The 25312-nt window shown below is 41.1% G+C and overlaps 1 protein-coding gene across 1 annotated transcript; it reads left to right on the top strand.

The window, feature by feature from the left end:
• The first annotated feature begins 205 nt into the window (after positions 1-205).
• PTGDR (prostaglandin D2 receptor) lies at positions 206-25300 on the top strand. Its single transcript, XM_049612780.1, has 2 exons — positions 206-1120; positions 13555-25300. The coding sequence occupies exons 1-2, from the start codon at positions 284-286 to the stop codon at positions 13792-13794; spliced, it is 1077 nt and encodes a 358-aa protein (XP_049468737.1). The 5' UTR covers positions 206-283; the 3' UTR covers positions 13795-25300.
• The last annotated feature ends 12 nt before the right edge of the window (positions 25301-25312 follow it).

The following is a 25312-nucleotide window of genomic DNA, read 5'->3' as shown; positions in this document are numbered from 1 at the left end:
CGGCTGCTGCGGGTTCCACAATGCCCGCGCGGGGTGCGCACGCGGCCGCGCGTCCCGCCCCGAGGGGCGGGGTGTGACCAGAGAGTTTACATAGGAGGTGCCGGCAGTAGGGAACACCCCTCCGCCCGCGGAGCTTCCTCTGCAGCGCAGCCTGTTGGTCCGGGCCGCGCGCGCGCGCGGAGCCGCCGGGGGTTCCCGCGCGCGGAGCCGCCGGGGGTTCCCGCCCGCGGACACCTGGGCCCTGGCTCTGCCGCAGCCCCGCCTGACCGCCACGCCACCAGCCATGCGGCAGCCGCTCTACCGCTGCTACAACATCACCTCCGTGGAGAAGGGCTACTCGGCGACCATGGGCGGGGTGCTTTTCAGCGCGGGCCTCCTGGGCAACCTGCTGGCGCTGGGGCTGCTGGCTCGCTCGGGGCTGTGGTCTTGCCCGCCGCGCACGCCGCCCTCGGTCTTCTACGTGCTGGTGTGCGGCCTGACGGTCACAGACTTGCTGGGCAAATGCCTCGTGAGCCCCTTCGTGCTGGCCGCCTACGCGCAGAACCGGAGCCTGTGGGGACTGGCGCCCGCGTCGGACAGCTCGCTGTGCCAAACCTTCGCCTTTTTCATGTCTTTCTTTGGGCTCGCCTCCACGCTGCAGCTCCTGGCCATGGCCCTGGAGTGCTGGCTCTCCCTGGGGCACCCCTTCTTCTACCGACGGCACATCACCCTGCGCCGCGGCGCGCTGGTGGCGCCCGTCGTGGGCGCCTTCTGCCTGGCTTTCTGCGCGCTGCCCTTCGCGGGCATCGGGAAGTTCGTGCAGTACTGCCCCGGCACCTGGTGCTTCATCCAGATGGTGCACGAGGAGCGTTCGCCGTCGGTGCTGCGCTACTCAGTGCTCTACGCCAGCCTTATGGCCCTGCTGGTCCTCGCCATCGTGCTGTGCAACCTGAGCGCCATGCGCAACCTCTACGAGATGCACCGGCGGCTGCGGCGGCGCCCGCGCTCCGGCACCAGGGACCGCGCGGAGCCGGGCGCAGGCGAGAAGGAGGCGGCTGTGAAGCCCCTGGAGGAACTGGACCACCTGCTGTTGCTGGCCCTCATGACGGTGCTCTTCACTCTGTGCTCCCTGCCTTTAATAGTGAGTCGCTGCGCGCCGAGGCTGCGGTTGCGGGACCGAAGGGTGGAGCGCGTTGGACGCCGCGCAGGAGGAGTTGCGCCCTGGGCCCCGAGGGTTTGTTGGTGCGCTCCCCAGATCGGGTCCCCTCCACAGCCCCGAGGACACAGAACCGAATTTGTTGAGCCAGAAGAGGCGGAAACAAAGAAAGGAAGGCAAAGACGGAGTCTGAAAGTGTCTCCCTAGCTCCACAGAACCTCTCCAGTTAGCAGTACCCTCTCCTCTCTCCTTCCCTCTGGGAGGATCTCGGGGCTATTTTAGCACCTCAGAATTTGAGGAGCAGAATTTGGTTCCTCTTTCCAGAGGGCTAGGTAATGTTTTATTTCGTAGACCCGCCCATAATTTTAGTGGCGTCAGAAATGGGCGAATGCACCTGGGAGTTTTTCCCCAGGTGTTGGCGTGGAAAGAATAAGGGAAGGTGTAATCCTGCCAAAACCTGCCAGAGTGATTTGCAGATATGAGAGACTAAAGATAGATTTAGTTTTTAAAAATTCTCAAGTAATCTTTGAGGAGTGGCAGCTGCTGTTCCCGGTTGGGGGGGGCGGGGTGCGGGTGGCGATAGAGGCAGAGGGGCTGTTTGGACAGGCAGATGTGTACTCAAGGTTCAGCCTGTCGTTTTGACAACCTGCCTTGACAGGTTTTGTTTTTATCTTGGCAGGCGAGGTGATGGGAAAGCCATTATCTCCGGTTTCAGTTTACTAATGGGGGTGGTGGTGGAGATAGAAGTACCTGGTAGCTGTGAAGGTGTTTCCTCCTGGGATCCCGGCCAAGACATTTTAGGAGCAACCGAGGTTGAGAGAACTTTTTCAGGGTTGCTCCTCTCCCTTTCCCCCATCCTCGGTGTCCTTGTTCAACATGATATACATTTAAGTAAATTCATTGCCAGTTCAATGCCTTTGAAGGCTGAGACGTCTGTGAGTAGGTAGCAATGTAGCAATTTTGGATGTTATTTTTAAGATCGGAGGAAAGTGGAATATAATGTAATTTTCCTTAAATGAAGGCCTTAACGTGTGGGAAAAGAGTTGTCTGTGACATCATCATGCAGGGTTAAGCTCAGAATTCCCCCAAAGAAATAAATACATCTATATAGAAGGAGATCAGGTATAGGCATAGATATGTAACAGTGGTTCTGAAACGTTGGCTGGCTCAAAATCACCAACAGAGCTTTTAAAATCATAGATGGCAGGGCGCCTGGGTGGCTCAGTCAGTTGAGCCTTGGACTCTTGATTTTGGATGTCGTGATCTCAGTTTGTGGGTTCAAGCTCCATGTCAGGCCCTGTGCTAACAGCGTGGAACCTGCTTGGGATTCTGTCTCCCTCCCCCCCACCCTCTCTCTCTCTGCCCCTCCCCGACTTGCTCTTTCTCTCAAAAATAAACCTAAGGAAAAAAAAAAAAAAAAACAACCCACAGATGCCTGGGCCCTATCCCCCATCGTTTCTAATTCAGATGTTTTTGAAGAATTCTTATTTATTTTTTTACTTATTTGTTTTTGAGACAGGGAATGAGAGAGTGCAGTGGAGGGAGAGAGAGAGAATCCCAAGCAGGCTTCACACTGTCAGTGCAGAGCCCAACGCAGGGCTGTATCCCACAAACCATGAGATCATGACCTGAGCTGAAACCAAGAGTCCCACTTTCAACCGACTGAGCCACCCAGGCGCCTGAAGAATTCTTATTCTTAACAAGTTCCCGGGTGAGGTGAAAGGGGCTGATCCAGGGATATCATCTGGAGAACCATACTCTAAAACAGGAGTTGGCAAATCACAGCCCACAGTCCAAATCCATCCTGCCCACTGTTTTTGCACAGCTGTGGAATTAAGAATAGTTTTTACAAAGGAACTGATTTTACAAATCAATTTGATGGTAGTATGCAGGAACTCTAAACCCCAATTAACTCAAATACTGTTCCAAGAAAAAAAGACTTTCATTTTTCTCAATAGTAGACATCAATTACCCCAAAAATGTACTTAATTATTATACATTTTTAATTTCATCAGTGAAAATTGTGGAAATGTGTTTTCTTGTTATATAAGTACCTACCAAATACTCACTATTTGCCTCTTGACCTGTACAATGTAAAATATTTACTGTTGGACCCTTTACAGAGAAAGTTCACAGACTCCTGCTCTAAAGTAATAGCCTTACTTACCTGCGCTGTGAAAAAGCAGACAATAGCCAAATGCATGGATGTTATGTCCTCATTTTGAATGTTTTAGTAACAATAATGTCGGAAAGAACATAATACAGCATAATACACAAGAGCATTGCATTTGGACATGTCTCTCAGGGGAATTGAATAACTTATACAGGATTGTGAGGATGGAAGGAAATAATGGATTTGAAAATGATTTTAGGGATGCCTGGGTGGCTCAGTTGGTGAAGCGTCCAACTCTTGATTTTGGCTCAGGTCATGATCTCAAGGTGGTGAGATCAAACCCTGTGTTGGGGCTCTGGACTGGGTGTGGAGCTTGCCTAAGATTGATTCTCTTCTCTCCCTGGGCTCCTGGGTGGCTTAGTTGGTTAAGCCCCTGGCTCTTGATTCCAGGTCAGGTCAGGATTTTGAGGTTTGTGAAATCAAGCCCTGCATTGGGCTCTGCACTGACAGCACAGAGCCTGCTTGGGATTCTTTCTCTCTCCCTCTCCCTCTGCCCATCCCCCTCCCCCGCCCCACTCATGTGCTTGCAATCTCTCATGCTCTCTCTCACTAAAAAGAAATAAGAAAAGAAAATAAAATTATTTTATTTAAAAACTTGTAAAGTTCCAAAGATATTCAGTGCAGATATGTGTTGAGTTTGGTAAGTTCTTTATAGATTTTTGATACTAACCCTTTATCCAATATGTCATTTGCAGATATCTTCTCCCATTCCGATGGTTGCCTTTTAGTTTTGTTGATTGTTTCCTTTGCTGTGGAGAAGCTTTTTATCTTGATGAGGTCCCACTAGTTCATTTTTGCTTTTATTTCCCTTACCTTTGGAGACATGTCAAGTAAGAAGTTGCTCTAGCCGAGGTCAAAGAAGTTGCTGCCTGTGTTCTCCTCTAATTTTGTTGCTTCCTCACATTTAGGTCTTTCATACATTTGAATTTATTTTTGTGCATGTGTAAGAAAGTGGTCTAGTTTCATTCTTCTGCGTGTTGCCATCCAGTTTTCCAGCACCATTTGTTGAAGAGACTGTCTTTTTTCCATTGGATATTCTTTCCTGCTCTGTTGAAGATGAGTTGACCATATAGTTGTGGGTCCATTTCTGGGTCTTCTATTCTGTTCCATTGTTCTATGTGTCTGTTTTTGTGTCAGTACCATACTGTCTTGATGACTACAGCTTTGTAATATATCTGGAATTGTGATGCCTCCAGTTTTGTTTTTCTTTTTCAAGACTGGTTTGGCTATTTGGGGTCTTTTGTGGTTCCATACAAATTTTAGGATTGTTTGTTCTAGCTCTGTGAAAAATGCTGGTAGCATTTTGATAGGGATTTCATTGTATGTGTATATTGCATTGGGTCATATAGACATTTTAATAATGTTTGTTCTTCCAATCCATGAGCATGGAATGCTTCTCCATTTTTTTGTGTCCTCTTCAATTTCTTTCATAAGTGTTCTATAGTTTTCAGGGTATAGATCTTTTGCCTCTTTTATTAGGTTTATTCCTGGGTATTTTATTGTTTTGGTTGAGAATTTTTGCATCCATGTTCATCAGGGAGATTGGCCTGTAATTCTCCTTTTTAGTGGGGCCTTTGTCTGGTTTTAGCATCAAGGTAATGCTGGCCCAATAGAATAAGTTTGGAAGTTTTACTTCTATTCCTGTTTTTTGGAACAGTTTAAGAAGAATAGATGTTAACCCTTCTTTAAATGTCAGGTAGAATTCCCCTGGGAAGCCATTTGGCCCCGGACTCTTGTTTGTAGGGAGATTTTTGAATACTGATTCAATTTCTTTGCCAGTTATGGGTCTGTTCAAGTTTTCTATTTCTTTCTGTTTCAGTTTTGGTAGTTTGTGAGTTTCTAGGAATTTGTCCATTTCTTCCAGATTTCCCAGTTTGTTGTCATAGAATTCTCTTACACTTGTTTGTATATCTTGGTTTTGGTTGTGATCTCTCCTCTTTCATTCGTGATTTTATCTATTTAGGTCCTTTCTCTTTTCTTTCTGATAAGTCTGGCTAGGGATTTATCAATTTTGTTAATTCTTTCAAAGAACCTTCTCTTAGTTTCACTGATCTGTTCTACTGGTTTTTGTTGTTGTTGTTTGTTTCTATATCGTTTCTGCTCTAATCTTTGTTATTTCCCTTCTTCTGCTGGTTTTAGGCTTTATTTGCTGTTCCTTTTCTAGCTCCTTTAGGTGTAAGGTTAGGTTGTTTATTTGGGGCCTTTCTTGCTTCTTGAGATAGCCCTGAATTGCAATGTACTTTCCTCTTAGGATTGCCTTGCTGAATCCCAAAGGGTTTGGACTGTCGTGTTTTCATTTTCATTTACTTCCATGTATTTTTAATTTCTTCCTTAATTTCCTGGTTGACCCATTCATTCTTTAGTAGGGTGTTCTTTAACCTCCAGGTATTTGAGGACTTTCCAAATTTTTTCTTGTGGTTGACTTCAAGTTTCATAGCGTTGTGATCTGAAGATATACAGGCATGATCTCAATCTCTTTTTACTTATTGAAGGCTTATTTGTGACCCAGTATGTGATCTATCTGGAGAATGTTCCATGTGCACTCAAGAAGAATGTGTATTCTGCTTTAGGATGAAATGTTCTGAGTATATCTGTTAAGTCCATTTGTGTCATTCAAAGCCATTGTTTCCTTGTTGATTTTCTGCTTAGATGATGTGTCTATTGTTGTAAGTGGGGTGTTAAGGTCCCCTACTATTATTGTATGATTATCAATGATTTTCTTTGTGTTTGTTATTAATTGGTTTATGTATTTGAGTACTCTCAAGTTGGGGGCATACGTATTTACAATTGTTTGATTTTGATGGATAGATCCCTTAATTATTATATAATGTCCTTCTTCATCTCTTGTTATTGTCTTTGGTTTAAAACCTAATTTGTCTGATATAAGTATGGCTACTCTGGCTTTCTTTTGACATCCATTAGCATGATAGATGGTTCTCCATCCCCTCACTTTCAATCTGCAGGTGTCTTTAGGTCTAAAATGAATCTCTTGTAGGTAGCATATAGATGGATCTTGTTTTTTGGTGTTTTTTTTTTTTGTTTTTTGTTTTTTTTTTTTTACGCATTCTGATACTCTGTGTCTTTTGTTTGGAGCATTTAGTCCAGTTACATTCAGAATGATTGTTGAAAGATGTTGAGTTTAGTGTCATTGTGTTGTTACCAGTGATGCTCTCTGGTCCTTTATAGTCTTTGTTCATTTTGGTCCTTTTTTCCCCAAAGAGTCCCCTGTAAAATTTCTTGGAGGGCTGGTTTAGTGGTCATAAACTCCTTTAGTTTTTGTTTGTCTGAGAGATTCTTTATCTCTCCTATTTTGAATGACAGCCTTGCTGGATAGAGTATTTTTGGCTGCATATTTTTCTGATTCAACACATTGACTGTATCTTGCCACTCCTTTCTGGCCTGTCAAGTTTTTTCGGACAGATCTGCTGCAAACCTGATCTTTCTTCCCTTGTAGGTTATGGACTTTTTTCCCCCTTGCTGCTTTCAGGATTCTTTCCTTGTCTGTGTATTTTGTGAATTTGGCTATGGTATATCTTGTCAATGGCCAGCTTTTATTGAATGTAATGGGAGCCTCTATGTTTCTTGGATTTTGATGTCTGTGTCATTTCCCAGATTAGGGAAAATTTCAGCTATAATTTGCTCACATAAACCTCCTGCCCTTTTTTCTCTCTCTTTGTCTTCTGGGATTCCTATGATATAAATATTATTACGTTTTAATAAAGCATTGAGTTTCCTAAGTCTGCCTTTGGGATCCCTGATCTTTGATTTCCTCTTCTTTTCGGCTTCATTTTTTTCTATAACTTTATCTTCTGTATCATTAATTCACTCCTCTGCCTTGTCCATCCTCATTTTTATGACCTCCACTTGGGTTTACATCTCAGTTATAGCATTTTTAATTTCAGCCTGACTAGATTTTAGTTCTTTTATCTTTGAAGAAAGGGACTTTCTGGTGTCTTCTCTGGTTTTTTCAAGCCTAGTTAGCATCCTTATAATCATTTTAAATTCTAGTTCAGACATCTTACTTATATCTGCATTGATTAAATCCCTGGCTGTCATTTCTTCCTGTTTTTTCTTTTGAGGTGAATTCCTCTGTCTTGTCATTTTGGAGGAAAGAAAAACAATAATAGAGTGAAATAAAAATTTTAAAATTTAAAAACAAATAAAGAAAGCTAGATCCTAGATGTGTTTTGGTGTGCTTGTTAAGAGAAGCTTGATAGAAAAAAAAGAGAAAAGAGAAAAAAAATTTAAAAATAAAATAAAATAATTTTGCTCTTCCTGCATCCAAGAAACAAATAAAAGAAAATCAACAAAAACAGAAGCAACAACAACAAAAAGAACAAACAAACAAAACCCAGATGAAGCTAAATCCAGTTTCCCCTAAGGCTGAAACTTTGCAGCAGTCTATGATCAGCAGAGTAAGTGGGTGGAAGGGATTTGTGTGGTTCTTCTGGGGGAGGGTCTTGCCACGCTGCAGCCAGGGCAGACTTGTCCCAGGAAACAGGCCACCAGCAGCGGCAGCAGCTCAATGCCAGGGTTTGCTGCCCTCAGTCCTTATCTTTGTTCCTTTATAGTTGAACCTGGCAGCTTGATGGTGCCTGCCGGGTCTTTTGCCTTCAGAGAGGCTGTATCACCTCTACCAAATGCACTCCAAGCAAGGAAACCATTTCTTTCTTTTTATTTATTTATTTATTTAATTTATTTTTTTTAATATATGAAGTTTATTGTCAAATTGGTTTCCATACAACACCCAGTGCTCATCCCAAAAGGTGCCCTCCTCAATACCCATCACCCACCCTCCCCTCCCTCCCACCCCCCATCAACCTTCAGTTTGTTCTCAGTTTTGTTTTTTTTTTGTTTTTAATTTATTTTTGGGACAGAGAGAGACAGAGCATGAACGGGGGAGGGGCAGAGAGAGAGGGAGACACAGAATCGGAAACAGGCTCCAGGCTCCGAGCCATCAGCCCAGAGCCCGACGCGGGGCTCGAACCCACGGACCGTGAGATCGCGACCCGGCCGAAGTCGGACGCTTAACCGACTGCGCCACCCAGGCGCCCCTGTTCTCAGTTTTTAAGAGTCTCTTATGGGGCGCCTGGGTGGCGCAGTCGGTTAAGTGTCCGACTTCGGCCAGGTCACGATCTCATGGTCCTGAGTTCGAGCCCCGCGTCGGGCTCTGGGCTGATGGCTCGGAGCCTGGAGCCTGTTTCAGATTCTGTGTCTCCCTCTCTCTCTGTCCCTCCCCCGTTCATGCTCTGTCTCTCTCTGTCCCAAAAATCAATAAACGTTGAAAAAAAAAATTAAAAAAAAAAAAAAAAAAGAGTCTCTTATGCTTTGGCTCTCTCCCTCTCTAACCTCTTTTTTTTTTTTTCCCTTCCCCTCCCCCATGGGTTTCTGTTAAGTTTCTCAGGATCCACATAAGAGTGAAACCATATGGTATCTGTCTTTCTCTGTATGGCTTATTTCACTTAGCATCACACTCTCCAGTTCCATCCACTTTGCTACAAAGGGCCATGTTTCATTCTTTCTCATTGCCATGTAGTACTCCATTGTGTATATAAACCACAATTTCTTTATCCATTCATCAGTTGATGGACATTCCGGCTCTTTCCATAATTTGGCTATTGTTGAGAGTGCTGCTATAAACATTGGGGTACAAGTGTCCCTATACATCAGTAGTCCTGTATCCCTTGGGTAAATTCCTAGCAGTGCTATTGCTGGGTCACAGGGTAGGTCTATTTTTAATTTTTTGAAGAATCTCCGCACTGTTTTCCAGAGCTGCTGCACCAGTTTGCATTCCCACCAACAGTGCAAGAGGGTTCGCAAGGGAACTATTTCTTACTGAGCAACCCAGGGGGTCCTCAGACCCCACTGCCCATGGCTCTACCCCCATTCCTTGCCAGAGCACCACCAGTGGCTGACCTCTAAACCTCAGACTCTGTGCTCTGCTGTTTATAAGAAACTGGTGGTATTGAAACCATCTCCTCCCCCGCCCCCAATGCCATCAGTAGTTCTGGGGGACAGTTTTCTTGTGCAGTTCCCTGTCCATATTTTTACTGTTTCTCTCTGCTGCTTTCAGGGGGAGTGCTTTCTTGCACAAACCCGATATGCTGTTCTGTCTCCCCCTCTTTCTCCTCTCTCTGAATACTTCTGCGGCACCCCTCTGCGGCACCATGGCTCTTCTCTCCCCTGATTCACCTCTCCACACCATGTACCCTGCTGTGTTCTCTCCCTCAAATTACGCAGATTGTTCTGTTAATCCTCAGATCTGTTTCCTACTCTGCCATCTTAACTCCTCCCCCTGAGCATTATTTTCTAATGCAGTGGTTTTCTAACATTTTTTTAGTCTAAAGACCCCTTTTGACTCAAACATTATTAAGGATACAAAGAACTTTAATTTTTGTAGATTATATCTATTAGTATTTATCATATTAGAAATTTTAAATAAGAAAAATTTTAAATATTGCAAAACAAGTTAACAAAATGTACTTACTTCTTGTGTTTCTGTATTGGTGTAAGGAAATCTTGGGGCTTTCACGAAGATATAATGAATGATAATAAAATTCTAGAGATTATAGAAGATAAAATGAAAGAAAAAGCATGTTAGGAGCACAGAAGTACTGAGAACATTCTCTGAAAATGTACGTATGTGTATATCCAAAATCAACTACCTAAGAAATGTCTAGCAAACACAAGAATACACAGTATATATTCCATTGGAGTGATGATGCCATTGGAGCCATTGGAGTGATGATGTCATTACACATCAGGTATCCTTGGTAACACTTATGTACACCTAGGAGTGAAAAAGGCAAATAAATCTTTTTTATGATATTGTACCTTTTTAATGATATGATACCCTGAAGACACACTGAACAGGTATTGGAAACCCCCACACTTTGAAAATCACTCTCCTAAGGAATGGGCCTGGTGACTGGGAAAAATAAAGGCTATATGTGAAGGGAGAAAAAAAAACCCTTGCTCATAATATGAATATTATATTTCATTAAGCCAGTGAAAAATTTATTGAGATTTGATTTTTTAAGTTAATTTTGCTATAATGCTGCCTTAGAGCAAGATACTTAACCAAACTGAATTTTCAGATTTCCATTTTGAAAACTTTTTTTGGAAGAAAATATAGAGACTATGCGATGGGCTTTAGAAGAAGTTTGTAGCACATTCTCTAATGCATGTAACATATTTTCATCAAAATTCATTTTACCTTAGAGACCCACAATGTATTGGAGGTTGGTAGGGGAGCAGGGATGGATGGAAGAGGGATCTAATGATAGATCAGCCATAATAGCTGAGAAGTTTATAGGCCAGATAAAGATAAGGACGAGCTTGTATAATTGCATATATCAGAATCCATGGAGTCAGAGAAGTGATAGAGGACATCCTGCCTGTATTGAGAGAACTCATGTGTATATTTCATTTTGGTGGGCAAACAGAATGGGTAGGATGCTCCTTTCAAAGGAGGCTGTTAGAGGTGGGCAAAACATGGGTCCAGGGGAAAGAGTTGAAAGTGGGTTTAAAGGGGCTAGTGCAGAGGACAAGGTCTGGGTGTTGTGATGGATAAACTGGATAGAAGGGGCATTAGAATCCAGAGAGCTCTCCTCAGCAGGGATGTCCAGCTACTTACGTCTCCAGCAAGTTGGCAACATAGCATTTTTTTCCTGGACTCTTAAGTCCAGTAGAGGGAGTTCTTCTCATACCAATTCACTGTGTAAATTGAACTACTTTAAACATGAGGGGTGTATACTCTGAGGTTATTCATTATTCTGGCCATCTTTTATAGGAGCAGTTTATAAAGTATGTTCTAGAGAATATTACTGAGCAACAGAGAGGTTTTGAAAGTCTAAATTGTGTTTAAATTGATATCTCTTAGAATTAATATAATATGTCGTAAATGAATACATTTGTCACATTTTTAGTAAACTCAAAAAATAAAAATAAAATAAAAAGCCAGGTATACATTTCTAATATAAATCAAGTGTCTTGAAAATATGATTAACCTAATAATATGCGATAGAACAGACATGGACAAATACTGCATAGAAGTAAAATGGTTTGTTTTAGTTATGTAAATCTCATTTAGTTACTCAGCTCCCAACTAATAAAGTATTATGACATAGTTAAAATTATATTTTGCTGTACTCCACTTTGAGGAGAAAGGAACAAATGTAAAAACAGACTTACATAAAGTATTTGCTTTTCAAATCAACTTACTGTTGACCATTTATCAAATTCAGCATGTATCTGGTACAAACAACATTCAGTGCTGTAATTCACTGTGGGGATATAAAATGAGAAAAATATCACATCTGCCCGCATAAGCTATAATACAGGACGAGGGATAGAGTGATTGGGGCCATAAGGGAGTTTAGAGGAGAAAAGGTATTGCTACTAATGATAAGATAATAATACTGGCAAATTTTGAGTTCTTACTGTGTGCTAAGACCTGTTGTAAAGGTTTTACTCGTATCATCTTATTCAAACTTCAAAACAGTCATGGAAGGTAGGTACACTTATCCCCATTGTATAGGTGAGAAAATGGAATAACTTGCCTGATTTCACACAGCCAAGTGAGGGTTCCATCCAACCTCATGGTCAGACTCTAAAGCTAATGGACTTAGCCACTACCTCAAAGAGACTTCCCGAAGGGCTTAATGTTTGAGATGGACCTTGAAAGGAGCTAGGATTTGAGCATGTAAAATCCAAAAGGTTTTAAAGTAAAATGCTCAGTTTTCACAGTTTTGAAATGGAGATAATGATTGTAATGGATTTTTTTGAGGATGAAATGAAGTTTTAAAAGTGAAATGCTTAGAACAGTGCTGCTCTACATGGGCACTAACCATTATTATTACTATTAGTATTATTAGTCAGTGACGATGGGAGAGGGCATTCAGATATAAGTGTAACTTCTTTTTTATTTTTAAAAAATGTTAATTTATTTGAGAGAGAGGAAGAGTGCACACATGTGGACAGCGGAGGGGCAGAGAGAGATAAAGAGAGAGAGAATCCCAAGCAGGCTCCATGCTGTTAGAGTAGAGCCTGACTCAGCGTTCAAACCCACAAACCATGAGGTCATGGCCTGAGCCAAAATCAAAAGTCGATGCTCAGTCAGCTGAGCCACCCAGGCATCCCTAAGTGTATCTTCTTAAGTGCAGTAGATGGGAATGTCTGAGCCCACTGAAATGCTCTATAGAAAATAGAGTAAAAAGTAAGAAAGCAATTACAGGAAGACACATCTCATATTCCTTGATTGCACTGAATGGGTCTGGGCTGGACAATTATTCATAACTCCTCCCAGTAATGTTGAGTTTACATGCTTTCTGTCCCATTTGAGTCCATTTTGTCCCATTATGGATTTAGACTCTCAATAGGCATAGGAAATATAACGGCTGGCCTCCAGCAGAGTGGGAGACAACGGTAGTGCTGGCTGAAGTGTTGGCCATGGTGGCTCAACAGGAGGAAAAGCCATGGGATGGGACAATTTGCAGGGCTCCAAGGAGGTCAGAACCTCGGGGAAGATCAAGACAATATGAGTGGTCAGGCACAAGTAAGTAGCCTTATATTTCTGTGTGTGTGTGTGTGTGTGTGTGTGTATCCTAGTCTGAAAAGAGGATGTCAACCACAGAAAGGTAAGCATCTATCCTAAGAATAAGTAATTCACGTGAGTTGAACAGGTCCTTGTGTAAGTCTCCTCCTATCTTCCCACTGAAGTATTTCCTGTCTCCTCGTTGATTAAAAGTTTCTGTTTCATTGTTGTCTCCAAACATGCAACATTTCACAAATGAGGCTTGATTCTGGGCTAATAAAAGGACAGAAAGCAGGCAGAAGAAAAAAAAGGAAAACCAGAGAAAAGAGAATCTCTGTGTTTATGGAAACGTGGTGACCCTCTTTGTAAAAGATTTGGTGGCCTGGATTTGTCCCATGTCAGCTCTTCCTCTGTACAGCCTGGCAGGGACCTGGAAACCCCAGCCCTGCAGAGCAGCCTTCAGGGACTTAGACCCCTGTCCCAGAAGCACTCGCTTCCACTGAGCCTTCAGGTCGACCTTGCACCTTCCAAACTCCTTACTTATTCCTATCAGCGGCAGTGGTCTTTGCTGCTTGTAATTGTACCAAAAATGAATATTCCAAGCCAAGTTGCCATGTTCCTAAAAAATTAATGTTTCTAAAGTGAGGTAAGTGAATTTATTTCTACCATCAGCCTTTCAGTGTCATAATAGGATGTTTTTCTTTAAAACAGTATCGTGCTTACTATGGAGCATTTAAAGCGGTCAATGAGGAAAACGGCACCTTTGAAGAAATGGAAGACCTCCGAGCCTTGCGTTTTCTATCTGTAATCTCCATTGTGGACCCTTGGATTTTCATAATTTTCAGAACACCAGTATTTCGGATGTCTTTTCACAAGATTTTCATAAGGCCTCTTATGTACAGAAATTGGTATAACAATTCCTGCCAAACTAACATGGAGTCCAGTCTGTGACAGTGTTTTACCATCCAGTCTCTGGTAAGCTGAGGAATATGTCACATCTTCTGTCAAAGAACCATGATTAAAAAAAAAAAAAAATTTACAATTTAAAAGCTATCTCCCATAACAAAACATCTAAATGTGTTTTCAGAAATATTTGATAACATCTTTAACAATCTGTGGTCACTCTAGTCACGAACCAGTTCAGTCGATTTTTTCATCTTGAGTTATGAACAGCAACTACAATTTCATGTAGTGTAACCAACGTTAACAGTCTTCAAGCGAGGATATTAATTGTTCCAACATTTGGGCGTGGCGTCCCTAATGTTTTAGAGAGAATAATGACACTCCTGGGTGTTTATTTGGATTCCGGTAGAAGCACCATTGTTTACAGTTATGTGATGTGTGTTCTTAAAATTTCTTATCCTATTCATTTCTGGTGAAACCTGATTTGTTTATTTTGTATCCTAATTGCCTGAATTAGAGATGCTCCGCAGAGAAGTGAGGTGGGAAGTGCAGCCAGGTCAGGGTTTGGACAGGCCTTTGCCAGCCACCCTCTGGAATGGTGCTCACTGCTTCATGTGGAGAGGTGGTCGGTAAATAAGTAGACATGAGGCAAGATGTGGCTGTGGTCCCCAGCCTAGAGAAGAAAAACTCGTTTTTATCTTTTGAAGTCTAGTATTCAGGTAGGGATGTCAGTAGGAATCGGAATTTGGGAGTGGGTTACAAAATGTTTCAATTTTTGGAAACTTCATTTTATATGTTTACCATATTGATTGATTCTTTGCAGGAGGGATTTATGTTTCTTTGAAAAACGGTGACATATGACTTCCCAGAGAGTCGTGTTCACTGCGTTTGGCTGTGTGAAGCAGCAGGGCATTTGGCACAGAGAAAAGCCCACCCAGGACTCCCCTAACCTCAGTTGAGGATCATGTCAACAACCTTAACATCCACCTATTAACAGCCATATTTTGCTCTTTGTGGGAACTGTAAGATCATATTGAGGTCCCTGAGAGCTATGCTTTCAAAACTGGAGCAGGATGTGGCTCAGATGGAGCACAAGTGAGCACTTTAATCGTATGTTTAAATGTTTACAAAGGTTAGCAACACTATGGCCAGAAGGGAAACGTGGGGGAAATATGGTTGCAGCTAATAAGCCAAACAAAAACCTCTAAATCCAGCTTGTAGGTAAGAACTTGCACTTTTGGTAAAAGAACACTTGGGGGCTGTCAGAGAGGTTTCATCACCTCTGGGGTCCTTTTGTACCCCCACACACTCAGAGACTCCGAGCTGGAAACCTGGCTACATTTGAATAGTCCCAAGATCCCCACTCAGCCATCCCTTCCAAAGACAAGAGTGTTTGTCTTATTTCCAGTTGAGCAGCAACCCCATTTTTCATCTCTGGTTTATCTCAGAGATGTATTAACCTGGATATATATATGTGTTTGTTTGTTTTTGGTACAGCAGAACTGTGAAATGACCAAATTAGGAATATACAAGTTGTAATTTGAGAGGATGACTTCATGAAAAATCCATTTGTTCTCAAGTTTAACTTTCATTTGTATATTTAACGGGTAAATACATATGTGTTTTATTTTCAGAGGAGATGCCTCTTTTTTTTTAATTTTTTTTTTATGTTTATTTATTTCTGAGACAGAGAGAGACAGAGCATGAGCAGGGGGAGGGGCAGAGAGAGAGGGAGACACAGAATCAGAAGCAGGCTCCAGACTCTGAGCTGTCAGCACAGAGCTCGACGCGGGGCTCGAACTCACAGACCGCGAAATCATGACCTGAGCTGAGGTCAGTCGCTCAACTGACTGAGCCACTCAGGCGCCCCAGGAGATGCCTCTTTTATTGTGCTCTCCTTTTGGAAGGTGTGCTATAATAACTGTCAAGATAATTTGATAAGGTCTTATATGAATCAATAAACATAATTTTATAATATTTTGCAGAGGAAGTTTCTTTAAATGAAAGGAAGAGGTTTAGTTTTTTTTTTTTGAATAAACAGTTGCCAGTTGTATTTCTTCCTCCAGTGGTTTAATAGTGTGAATTTTTATATGCTCTTCTATTAGCATTTATATTAGTCTACACAAGTTTGCATAGCTTTATCCAAGGACTTAGTGATCCTTTCTGTTTAATACAAAGTGTAGATATACCATCATGATGAAATCCAAGTTAAGTTAGAAGTCCATTCTTCAATTATCTTTTATTTCTTTTCGTTTATTCATTATGTCATTAAATAAGTCTTAATTGGCACATACATTGTGCCAGGCAATTGGTTAGGTGCTGAGGAAAAGAATACCTAAGACTCAGTCCTGGCCCATGAGTTTTTCATTGTGTAATAGGGGAGACAGTCATGTAAACAGTTACAATAGCATTTAGAAGTCCCAGGAGTAAATGCACACATGGTCCAGTTAGAAAATGAGGTCTGAACTTGGGGTTGGGTGTGAGATCATCAGGAGAACTTCTCCAGGACAAGATACTTAAATCAAGTGTTGAAAATGAGTAGGAAGTTTGGCTCGGACTGAATGCCGGACGAAGACCCCAAGAGATAGTTCACAGAAGAGGAACTGCATGTGGTTCATAAATGTAGAAAAATTTCCAACCTCATCCAAGAAATGCAAAATTAAAATGAAATTGTCAAGGACTAAACCAAAAAAAAAAACAAAAAAAAAAAAAAACAAAACAAAACCTGAGTCTCAATAACAGAGAAGCTTTTATTAAATAAGAGGAACGTGGCTGTTGAGTTTGTAAATTTGACTACCTTTTCTGGATAGCAACCTGACAGCACATATCAAGAACCTAAAAGTGTTCTTTTCTACCATTCTAGTAATTCCACTCTAGAATTGCCTAGAATAAACAGAAGGGCTGTCATGGCGATGTGCTAAACTCTTCTTTGTAACATTATTTATAATCAGGAAAAAATGAAAAGGAAACCATCTAAAGACCAAAACAAGGGTTAAACAAACTTTTCAGATATACTAGAGAGTTCACCTTTGAACAACACAGGTTTGAACTACGTGGGTTCACTTATTTGTGGATTTTTTTTCTCAACAAATATATTGGAAAAAATTTTTGGATGTTTGCAGTAACTTGAAAAAACCTCACAGTTAAACTGTGTAGACTAGAAATACAAAAAAAAAATTTAAGAAAAAGTTATTATTGTAAGAATACAGTATGTAACACATATAACATACAAAGTATGTGTTAATTGACTGTTTATGTTATCTGTAAGGCCTCCAGTCAATAGTAGGCTATTGGTAGTTAAGTCCTGGGGGAGTCAAAAGTTACACACAAGTTTTTGACTATAGCTCCAGCTCCTTGTGTTCAAGGATCAATTGTATACACACACACAAACATGAGAATTATGCCATCATAAAAAAAAGATGTTTTCAAATAATTTATAGAAGTTCAGAAGGAATCTTACAATGTAATATTAGATGAAAAAAGCATGATACAGATTTTTAGGTATGACCCATAAATATACATGCATAGAAAATAGTTTGAAAAAATAAAGAATCAGAAGTGTGAACATAGTTAACCTTTTAATATGGACTTTTCCCCATAATTCTTTGCATTTTCCAAGTTTTAAAATAAGGCCATGTTTCTTTTACATAAAATTATTTTTTTACAAAAATAACTAGAAATTGACCAAGCAAACATGGGGGATAGGCATGAAGGAAAAGCTTCCTATTTTTTTTTAATATTTATTTTTGAGAGAGAGAGAGACACTCTCCTGAGTGCAAGTGGGGGGAGGGGCAGATGGAGGGGGAGACAGGAAATCCCAAGTGGGCTCTGTGCTAACATCACAGTTTCACAGTTTTGTGAACTCGTGAAACACCAGATCATGACTTAAGCTGAAATCAAGTCAGACATTTAAGCAACTGAGCCACCCAGGTGCCTTGGAAGAGCTTTCTAGTCTAAAGGAATAGTATGTGCAAAGCCACACAGTAAAGGAGTGTGGCATGTCCAGGCTTAGTTTGTAGCTCCATTTGGCAGAAGCTTGGGAATTGTGAGCAAAGGTGGCAAAAAAGCTGAAAAGAGAGGCAGGTTTTAAATCATATAGAGTGTTGGGTGCAGTGGTGGAGGGTTGGAGACCTTGAAGCCAGTGTGCAAACAGAGTAGAATATGAGGAAGATCATGCTGGTGCCATGCACTGTGGACGGGACAGATGGGGCACCAGATGGTGTGAGAGAGGGAGTGCTGGGGCCCCAGGTGGTTGTACAGTCTGTGCACTCCACCAGAGCGCTGGCTAAGTGGATGGGTCTGAAATACAGCCCTGGGCCTGCTCACCTGGCTGTGGGCTGCATCAGCTCAGAGGAACGGGCTTTTTATGATCTTTCTACTAGGACGGGGACAAAGACGGTGTATGTGCAGGCCTGGGAGTGTCCTGTTGCCAAGGAGGGAAAGAGGTGAGGAGGAGCTGAACTCAAGCACTGAACTCAAGATGAATCACACAGCTCTTTCATAGGTAGAGCTGACAGGAAGGATTCCAACTTATTCAGTCATGCCTTTTGTTTTGCTTTCAGTGGTGTATCGGGCCATTTTCTGCTTCTTAGTTTCAGGATACTCAAGGGCAAGTTAGGAAAGGGGACAATTCTGAAAAAATTCCCCCCACCCTTTCTTATTACATTCCCAGTTTATCTGGACAGAGGATTGCAGCTACTGATTCCCACAAAGTTTCTGAGCTACCTGTGGATTTTAATTACATATTACCCAGCCAAGTTAATAAAAGGCCACCTGTTAGGACTGTTAATTTAGTTCCAATAATCAGTCAGAGGCTGACTGGGCCAGGTGTTCTTGAAACTTTAGGGGAGAGAGGAGGAATCCCACAAATAATAAGCACTTGGATGACTTCAGACACTCCCTAGCCACACAGCCAGCTTGCTCATTTAACTGAAGGTCTCCGTGCTCCAGGCCACTGCTTGTCAAAGCATGGCCCTGGAGCAGAGCATCAGTACCACCCCCTACTTGTCCAGCCCCACCTCACACTTACTGAATCAGAGTCTCTTGGGGTAGGCCCCAACAAACTATGCTTTAACATGCTCTTTGGGTGATTCTCATGGGTGGTCAAGTTTGAGAACCACTGCTCCAGGCAACAAGGTAAGGGGGGGTGGGGGGGAAGACAAAATATGCCGAAGACTCCATGATGTTTCTCCTACCTCTGATTCTCAGATCTTTTCAGTTGTGGGTCATCCCTCACACTTGACTCCATTTTATCTGTAATGTTCTTAAGGCTGTTAGAACATTTACATGCAGGCAGCCATCACATACCCTTTCCAGTGCTCACTACTGATGGCGGTGATGAGCCTTTGGCCCCAAAGAGATAGAGGTACTCCCTCAGATATGCTGCTTCTTAGCCTCCTGCAGATGCACCTTGGGGCTAAGGCTGTGAGTTGTTCTGTTGTGAAAGAAAACCAACTAAAGGGCATTCATTCACAGAAATGTTACCAGATTATATGTAAAGGTGGGCTTTCATTTGGGATTTAAAGATATTTTTTAGCTCTCCATAGAATAGAAATCTCCAGTAAAATATGTATAACTATTTTTAAAGTTTTGTAATTTATACTTTTTGAATATTTTAAAAAATACATCATACTCTATCTTCTCTCCTAGGTTTTAAAAGATGTGAGGACTAGATATTTTCCTATTTTTCTCTTTTTTCCCCTAATAACTAACATGTACTATAGAAGGGCTATAAATATGTGTTGAATAAAATGTGCTCTCTCCCATGATTTCCCCAAAACATAAGTAATATTCAATAAGAGGCTGCTGTAACTTGATCAAAGAGTCCTCTATATCTGAGAGGAATGTTCTCATTCCAGCATACAAGAATTTTTCTATTAGGCCATGCAAAGATGAAAATAATAAATGCAGGAAAAAATATTTTTGCTCCATATTTTCCTAGTGTCTCAGATTGTGGAAATTAATGTGTTTCAGTTTTATCCAGGGAATAGCAAGCTGTAATTAATAAAATTAACAACATATGGGGCACCTGGGTGGCTCAGTTGGTTGGGCGTGTGACTTCAGCTCAGGTCATGATCTCACAGTTCATGAGTTCAAGCCCCACGTTGGGCTCTGTGCTGACAGCTCAGAGCCTGAACCTACTTCGGATCCTGTGTCTCCTTCTCTCTCCGTGCCCCTCCACAGCTTGTGCGCTCTCTCTCTCTCTCTCTCTCTCAAAAATCAATAAACGTTACAAAAATTTCTTTAATTTAAATTAAATTAAATTAACAATTAAAAAGTTTATTAGGCAATGTTAAAATTGTAAAAACAATTTTGCCTCACTGGAGTAGAGTGTTTCCTGCCCATCTCTTAATTCCTCTCATGAGTGAGGCTGGATTTGCCAATGTGGCTATTTCCAGTACTGCCTGCGGGTGGAGCAAAGCTGAGCTCACAGATAAAGTGTGGTAAAGTAATTAGGGTTTGCTGTCCCTGCCTTTGCACAACTCTCTAATTTGTTGAAACAAATCACAGGTCTCACCCGATATCAGCTAGGTGAAGATTGAATCTTTCAGACAACTTTTAAATCTGTATGTACTTGGAGTCAGTCCAGTCTTAAAAAATTTTGCAATGAATGGATTCAGAATCCATCATGCTCTGGTTACAGAGCATGGTCAAATATAGGGAGAGTGGGAAATAAAGTTGATTTTTTTTTTCTTTTTGCTACTGAATTGCTAAAACCAATGAGAATAAAGCATAGTCAAGTCCAATCTGATAAGAATGTATATTTTAAGTCACCTTAGAGGGCCTTCTACTGATTCTTAATTCATAAGAAGTTCTTAGAATCCAATTGAAAACATAGGACAAATTAGAAGTTAAAAATAATACAACGTAGTGCAAATGTTACTAAGTGCTGCGGTTTATGGCATAGATTTGAACTCATCAAGTCCCAAATCAAAGACAATTGATGTTTAAGATTAGTCTAGTGGCACATTGTATTGACACTAGGTAAACAATGACATTGGTAGCTTGCCAACATCAATTTCTTATCAGTACAAAATAGGATATGAAAACGGTAAGTGCCATGCAACATTACATAATTCATGGTGAATTGGGAAGGACTTCTTTAATTTCTTCCAATTGAAAGCCCACCCAATTTATCCAATGGATATGAAAATTTGATTAGAAGGGGCACATGCACCCCAATGTTTATAGCAGCACTATCGACAATAGCGAAAGTATGGAAAGAACCCAAATGTCCACTGTCTGGTGAATGGATAAAGAATATGTGGAATATATACAATGGAATATTATTCAGCAATGAAAAAGAATGAAATCTTGCCATTTGCAACAACATGGGTGGAACTGGAGGGTATTATGCTAAGTGAAAAAGATATCAGATAAAGATTATCATAAGTCAGAGAAAGATATCGTAAGATTTCACTCGTGGAATTTAAGAAACAAAACAGATGAACATAGGGGAAGGGAAGCAAAAATAAGATGCAAACAGAGAGGGAAACAAACCATAAAAGATTCTTAAGTGCAGAGAACAAACTGAGGGTTGCTGGAGGTGTTGGGTGGGGGGGGATGGGCTAAATGGGTGATGGGCATTAAGGAGAGCACTTACTGGGATGAGTACTGGGTGTTCTGTGTAAGTGATGAGTCACTAAATTCTATTCCTGAAATAATTATTATACTATATGTTAACTAACTTCGATTTAAATTTTTAAAAAAACTGGAAAAAAAAATAAAAATAAAGCCCATCCAGGGAATTCTAAATTAAAAAGACAAAGTGCAATCAATGATTTACTAATCCAAAATAAAATGACCCCAAAAAGCTAAAATGGGACCAAAAATATATCTTTAAAATGTGAATGAAAGTAATATCAGGCAAAATAGAATTTAAGTCAATAAAAGTTTTAAATGGTTAAGTGGATAAAAAGTCTACTTGGGGCTGTAAATTACAATCAGTAGTGAATACCTTACAGCCTGGACTTATTCTGATAAAATAATATGACAATGAAAATGCAAAGAAAAAAGCACTGGAAACATGAGAAATGAAAAAAAAATCACTAATTTTTTGGAGTAATTTTTTGGCATGGATGATTTTTATGCCTCCCCCCCCCCCATCAAAGGGAGATCAAATAGACAAAAAGACATTTGTTTAAATATATCTATATTTCTGGTGCCACATAACTCAAAACTCGGATTTATATTCATTAGGAAGAGTGTATTTAGGTTGGTCTGTTTTTAAGCATCGGCTCTGATACAGACTTAAAATTCACTTTTGGGGTCTTAAGAAAGATAAAAATTGGTTCTCCAGAGCCGCTAAAACAGGTTCAACAAGAAGCTTGTGTGACTGTGGAAGAGACATGCCTTATGTAAAGCAGTGTTGTGGGCAGAGAAAACGAACAGTGTTTCAAACATGAGGGCTAAACTCAGTCCTAGGGAATAGAATCTCCAGGGGCGCCAGGGTGACTCAGTTAAGTGTCCGACTTCGGCTCAGGTCCGTGATCTCACCGTCTGTGAGTCGGAGCCCTGTGTTGGGCTCTGTGCTACAGCTCAGAGCCTGGAGCCTGCTTCAGACTCTGTGTCCCGCCCCTCCCCCACTAGTGCTCGCTCGCGCTCTCTCTCCCTCAAAAATAAAATAAACATTAAAAAAAGTTTTTTTTTAAAGAATCTCTGATGGTTAGATGTTAGTTTGTAATTTAGCTGCTTTGTGATCTGTATACTGGGCAAAATTCTGTATACTGTGATCCAGGATGAGTATCAGTCGGGATTTTTTTTTGTTGAATAATGGTTGGCGATTCTCCAAAGCAACAGGGGACAAGCCAACTGGTGATTTATATCATTGGAATGGCAGCTTCTGATAGAGCTGCCAGTGATCCCTGTCTTGGTGTATATGCTTTTGTGTAATCTCTTCCCCTCAAGTATGAGCTGGACCTAAAAACTTGCTTCTAATGAATAGAATACAGCGAAAAACATCTGGGATGTTACACTCTGGATTAGGTGACAAAAAAGACTGGCTTCTGCCTTGCTTGCTTGCTCTAATGGAAGCCAGCTGCCATGCTTTGAGAGGCTCACAAGGCAAAAAACTGAGGGAGGTCACCCAGCCAACAGCCAGCAAGTTGCTGACGCCCTCAGCCCTCAGCCCACAAGGAAGTGAATCCTGCAATCACGTGAGCATTGCTGGAAGTGGAGCCTTTGGAGTCCAGCCTTGAGGTAGTTACAGCCACAGAAACACCTTGACTACAGCCTTGTGAGAGACCCAGAGGACCCAGCCATGCCGTACCCAGATTCCCGACCCACGGAAACTGTGAGAAAAAGTGTTTTGTTTTGTTTTTTTTTAAGCTGCTAAATTTGGGAGTAATTTTTTTCAGCATAGATAACTCATACAATCGTTACTGTTCAATTAATGGATATCTAATTACATAAAAATCCATAGCATATTTTACAGATAAATGTGATACATGGAATAGCTACAAGCCTTGATATATTAGGTATAAGGAAAATCTCAACAAATGTAAGAAAGGAGAAATTAATGAGCTCTTCTCTGGTAGGTTTTAAGTTGCAACAAAAAAAAAACCTCTTTACTTGGAAGTGTTTCTTCTTTTGCATATGATACATGCTAAATGGTGCATAAACATGCACATACAATTTAAATAATAATTATAAAATGAATATCCATGGAGACACCGTGCAGGTCAAGAAATAGAACATTGCTGGTACCAGAAGCCCCCTGTGTGCCTTTCCCTGATCACAGCTCCAAAAGTAAACACTATTCTGCCTTTGGAGATGACCATGTTTTGGCTTTTCTTTATTTTAGCACCTATGTGTGTATCATAATACATGTACCCTTTTGCATCTTTCTCTCTAGCTTAGCAATATGTCTCAGGTGCAGAGGTGAGGACGGGGATTCAGGTGTATGTGATTTGTGGAGCTCGTGCGCTCAGGAGAAAGGCAGTGAAGGAAGCAGGACAGGGAGAGGAGCTAAGCAAGGACGAGGTGTCAGCTTCAACCTGATCCCCAAGGGAGCTCTGGAAGATGGAAAAGGCCAGAGTGTTGGTCCCGCTGGGATACTTGGGACAGCATGTCATAAAATGTCTTCGGCCAGGGTGTACTGGGGATACCCTTTTGGCCAAGGACGATTGTCCAGAGCAGGGGCCAACTGCAAGCTATTAGCAACCAATACAGGAGCTGAGGGATACAGCTCTGGCCTGGGACAGGGGATCTGGACAGCACCCACTATGTATTCTGTTTGAGATTCAGCTTTGCTGTATTTGTAGCTGCAATTCATACATTTTTGTGGCCAAATAGTATTCTATCGTATGACTGTATCATATGTTGTCAGTGAACTTTTGGGTTTCCGGATTTACCTATTACAAATAGTGCCTCTTTGACTATTCCTATCATGTATTGTGTTGGATACATTGCATTGGCACATACCTAGGAGTGGGACGGCAGGGTTACAGGGTATGTGCATCTTTGATTTTGCTATATTGTAAAATTGTTTTCCAACTCACGCCACCAGCAGCATTGTTTGGTAGCTTCCATTGCTATACTTGTACTTTTGGACTTGATAGGTTTTAGCCAGTCTGGTGAGTTTGTAAATGGTATCTCATTGAGGTTTCAACATGTTTTCCTTCTTGATAATAATGATGGACACATTTTCATACATTTATTGGTTCTTTGGAAGTTCTCTTCTTCTAAAGCTTTTAGTCAAGTTTTTTGCCTAGATTTTTTTATAAAATGTCTGTCTTATTGATTTGAAGATGTCTGACCACTTTGTCAGTTCTGTGTGTTGCAAAAATCTTCCTTTCTATAATCCCTCTTTCAGTCTCTTTATGCTGACTTAAAAAAAATTTTTTTTAATGTTTATATATTTTTTAGAGAGACAGACAGACAATGAAAGCAGGGGAGGGGCAGAGAGAGACACACACGATCCAAAGCAGGCTCCAGGCTCTGAGCTGTCAGCACAGAGCCTGATGTGGGGCTTGAACCCACAAACCCTGAGATCGTGACCTGAGCTGAAGTCGGAAGCTTAACAGACTGAGCCACCCAGGCACCTCTTAGTGAATAGAAGTTTTCATTTTATTTGAATGTAGTATACTAAGCTTTTATTTCATGGTTAAGAGTTTAATGTCTTATTTGAGAATTTTTTTTCCTAACCTGGAATTGTTTTTCTATGTTATATATCTTTCTATGGAAAGATTTTTCTATGTTATTTTACATAAGCTTTATAGTTTTGTCCTTTACTCTTGGATTTTAATCAATCTGTAATTTATTTTGTGCATGGTATGATGCAGATAACTAATTTTGTATTTTTACCATGTAAATAACCCAGTTGTCTCCAAATGAACTTTTTACTGAAAAGTGCTCTCTCCTCATTGATATTAAATGTCATCACTGTCACATAGCACATTTCCAGATTCGTATGCCCACTTGTAGTCTCTGTACTATTACATTGGCCTGTTGTCTTAGTTACTTAGTAGTTTTATCATACCTGGTACATTCAGTCCTCCCACCTAGTTTTTGGTGGGGTTTTTTGTTTGCTTTTTTTTTTTTTTTTTTTTTTTTTTTTTTTTTTTTT

The sequence above is a fragment of the Panthera uncia genome (genome assembly GCF_023721935.1).
Source record: "Panthera uncia isolate 11264 chromosome B3 unlocalized genomic scaffold, Puncia_PCG_1.0 HiC_scaffold_1, whole genome shotgun sequence".
In the NCBI taxonomy this organism is placed as follows: Eukaryota; Metazoa; Chordata; class Mammalia; order Carnivora; family Felidae; genus Panthera; species Panthera uncia.
The sequence above is the reverse complement of the archived record's forward strand: the minus strand, read 5'-3'. Positions and strand labels throughout refer to the sequence as shown.

Coding starts and splice junctions, on each gene's coding strand:
- PTGDR (XM_049612780.1), top strand. CDS start 284: ATGCGGCAGCCGCTCTACCGCTGCTACAACATCACCTCCGTGGAGAAG. Junction 1,121..13,554: donor TGTGCTCCCTGCCTTTAATA/GTGAGTCGCTGC, acceptor TCTTTAAAACAG/TATCGTGCTTACTATGGAGC.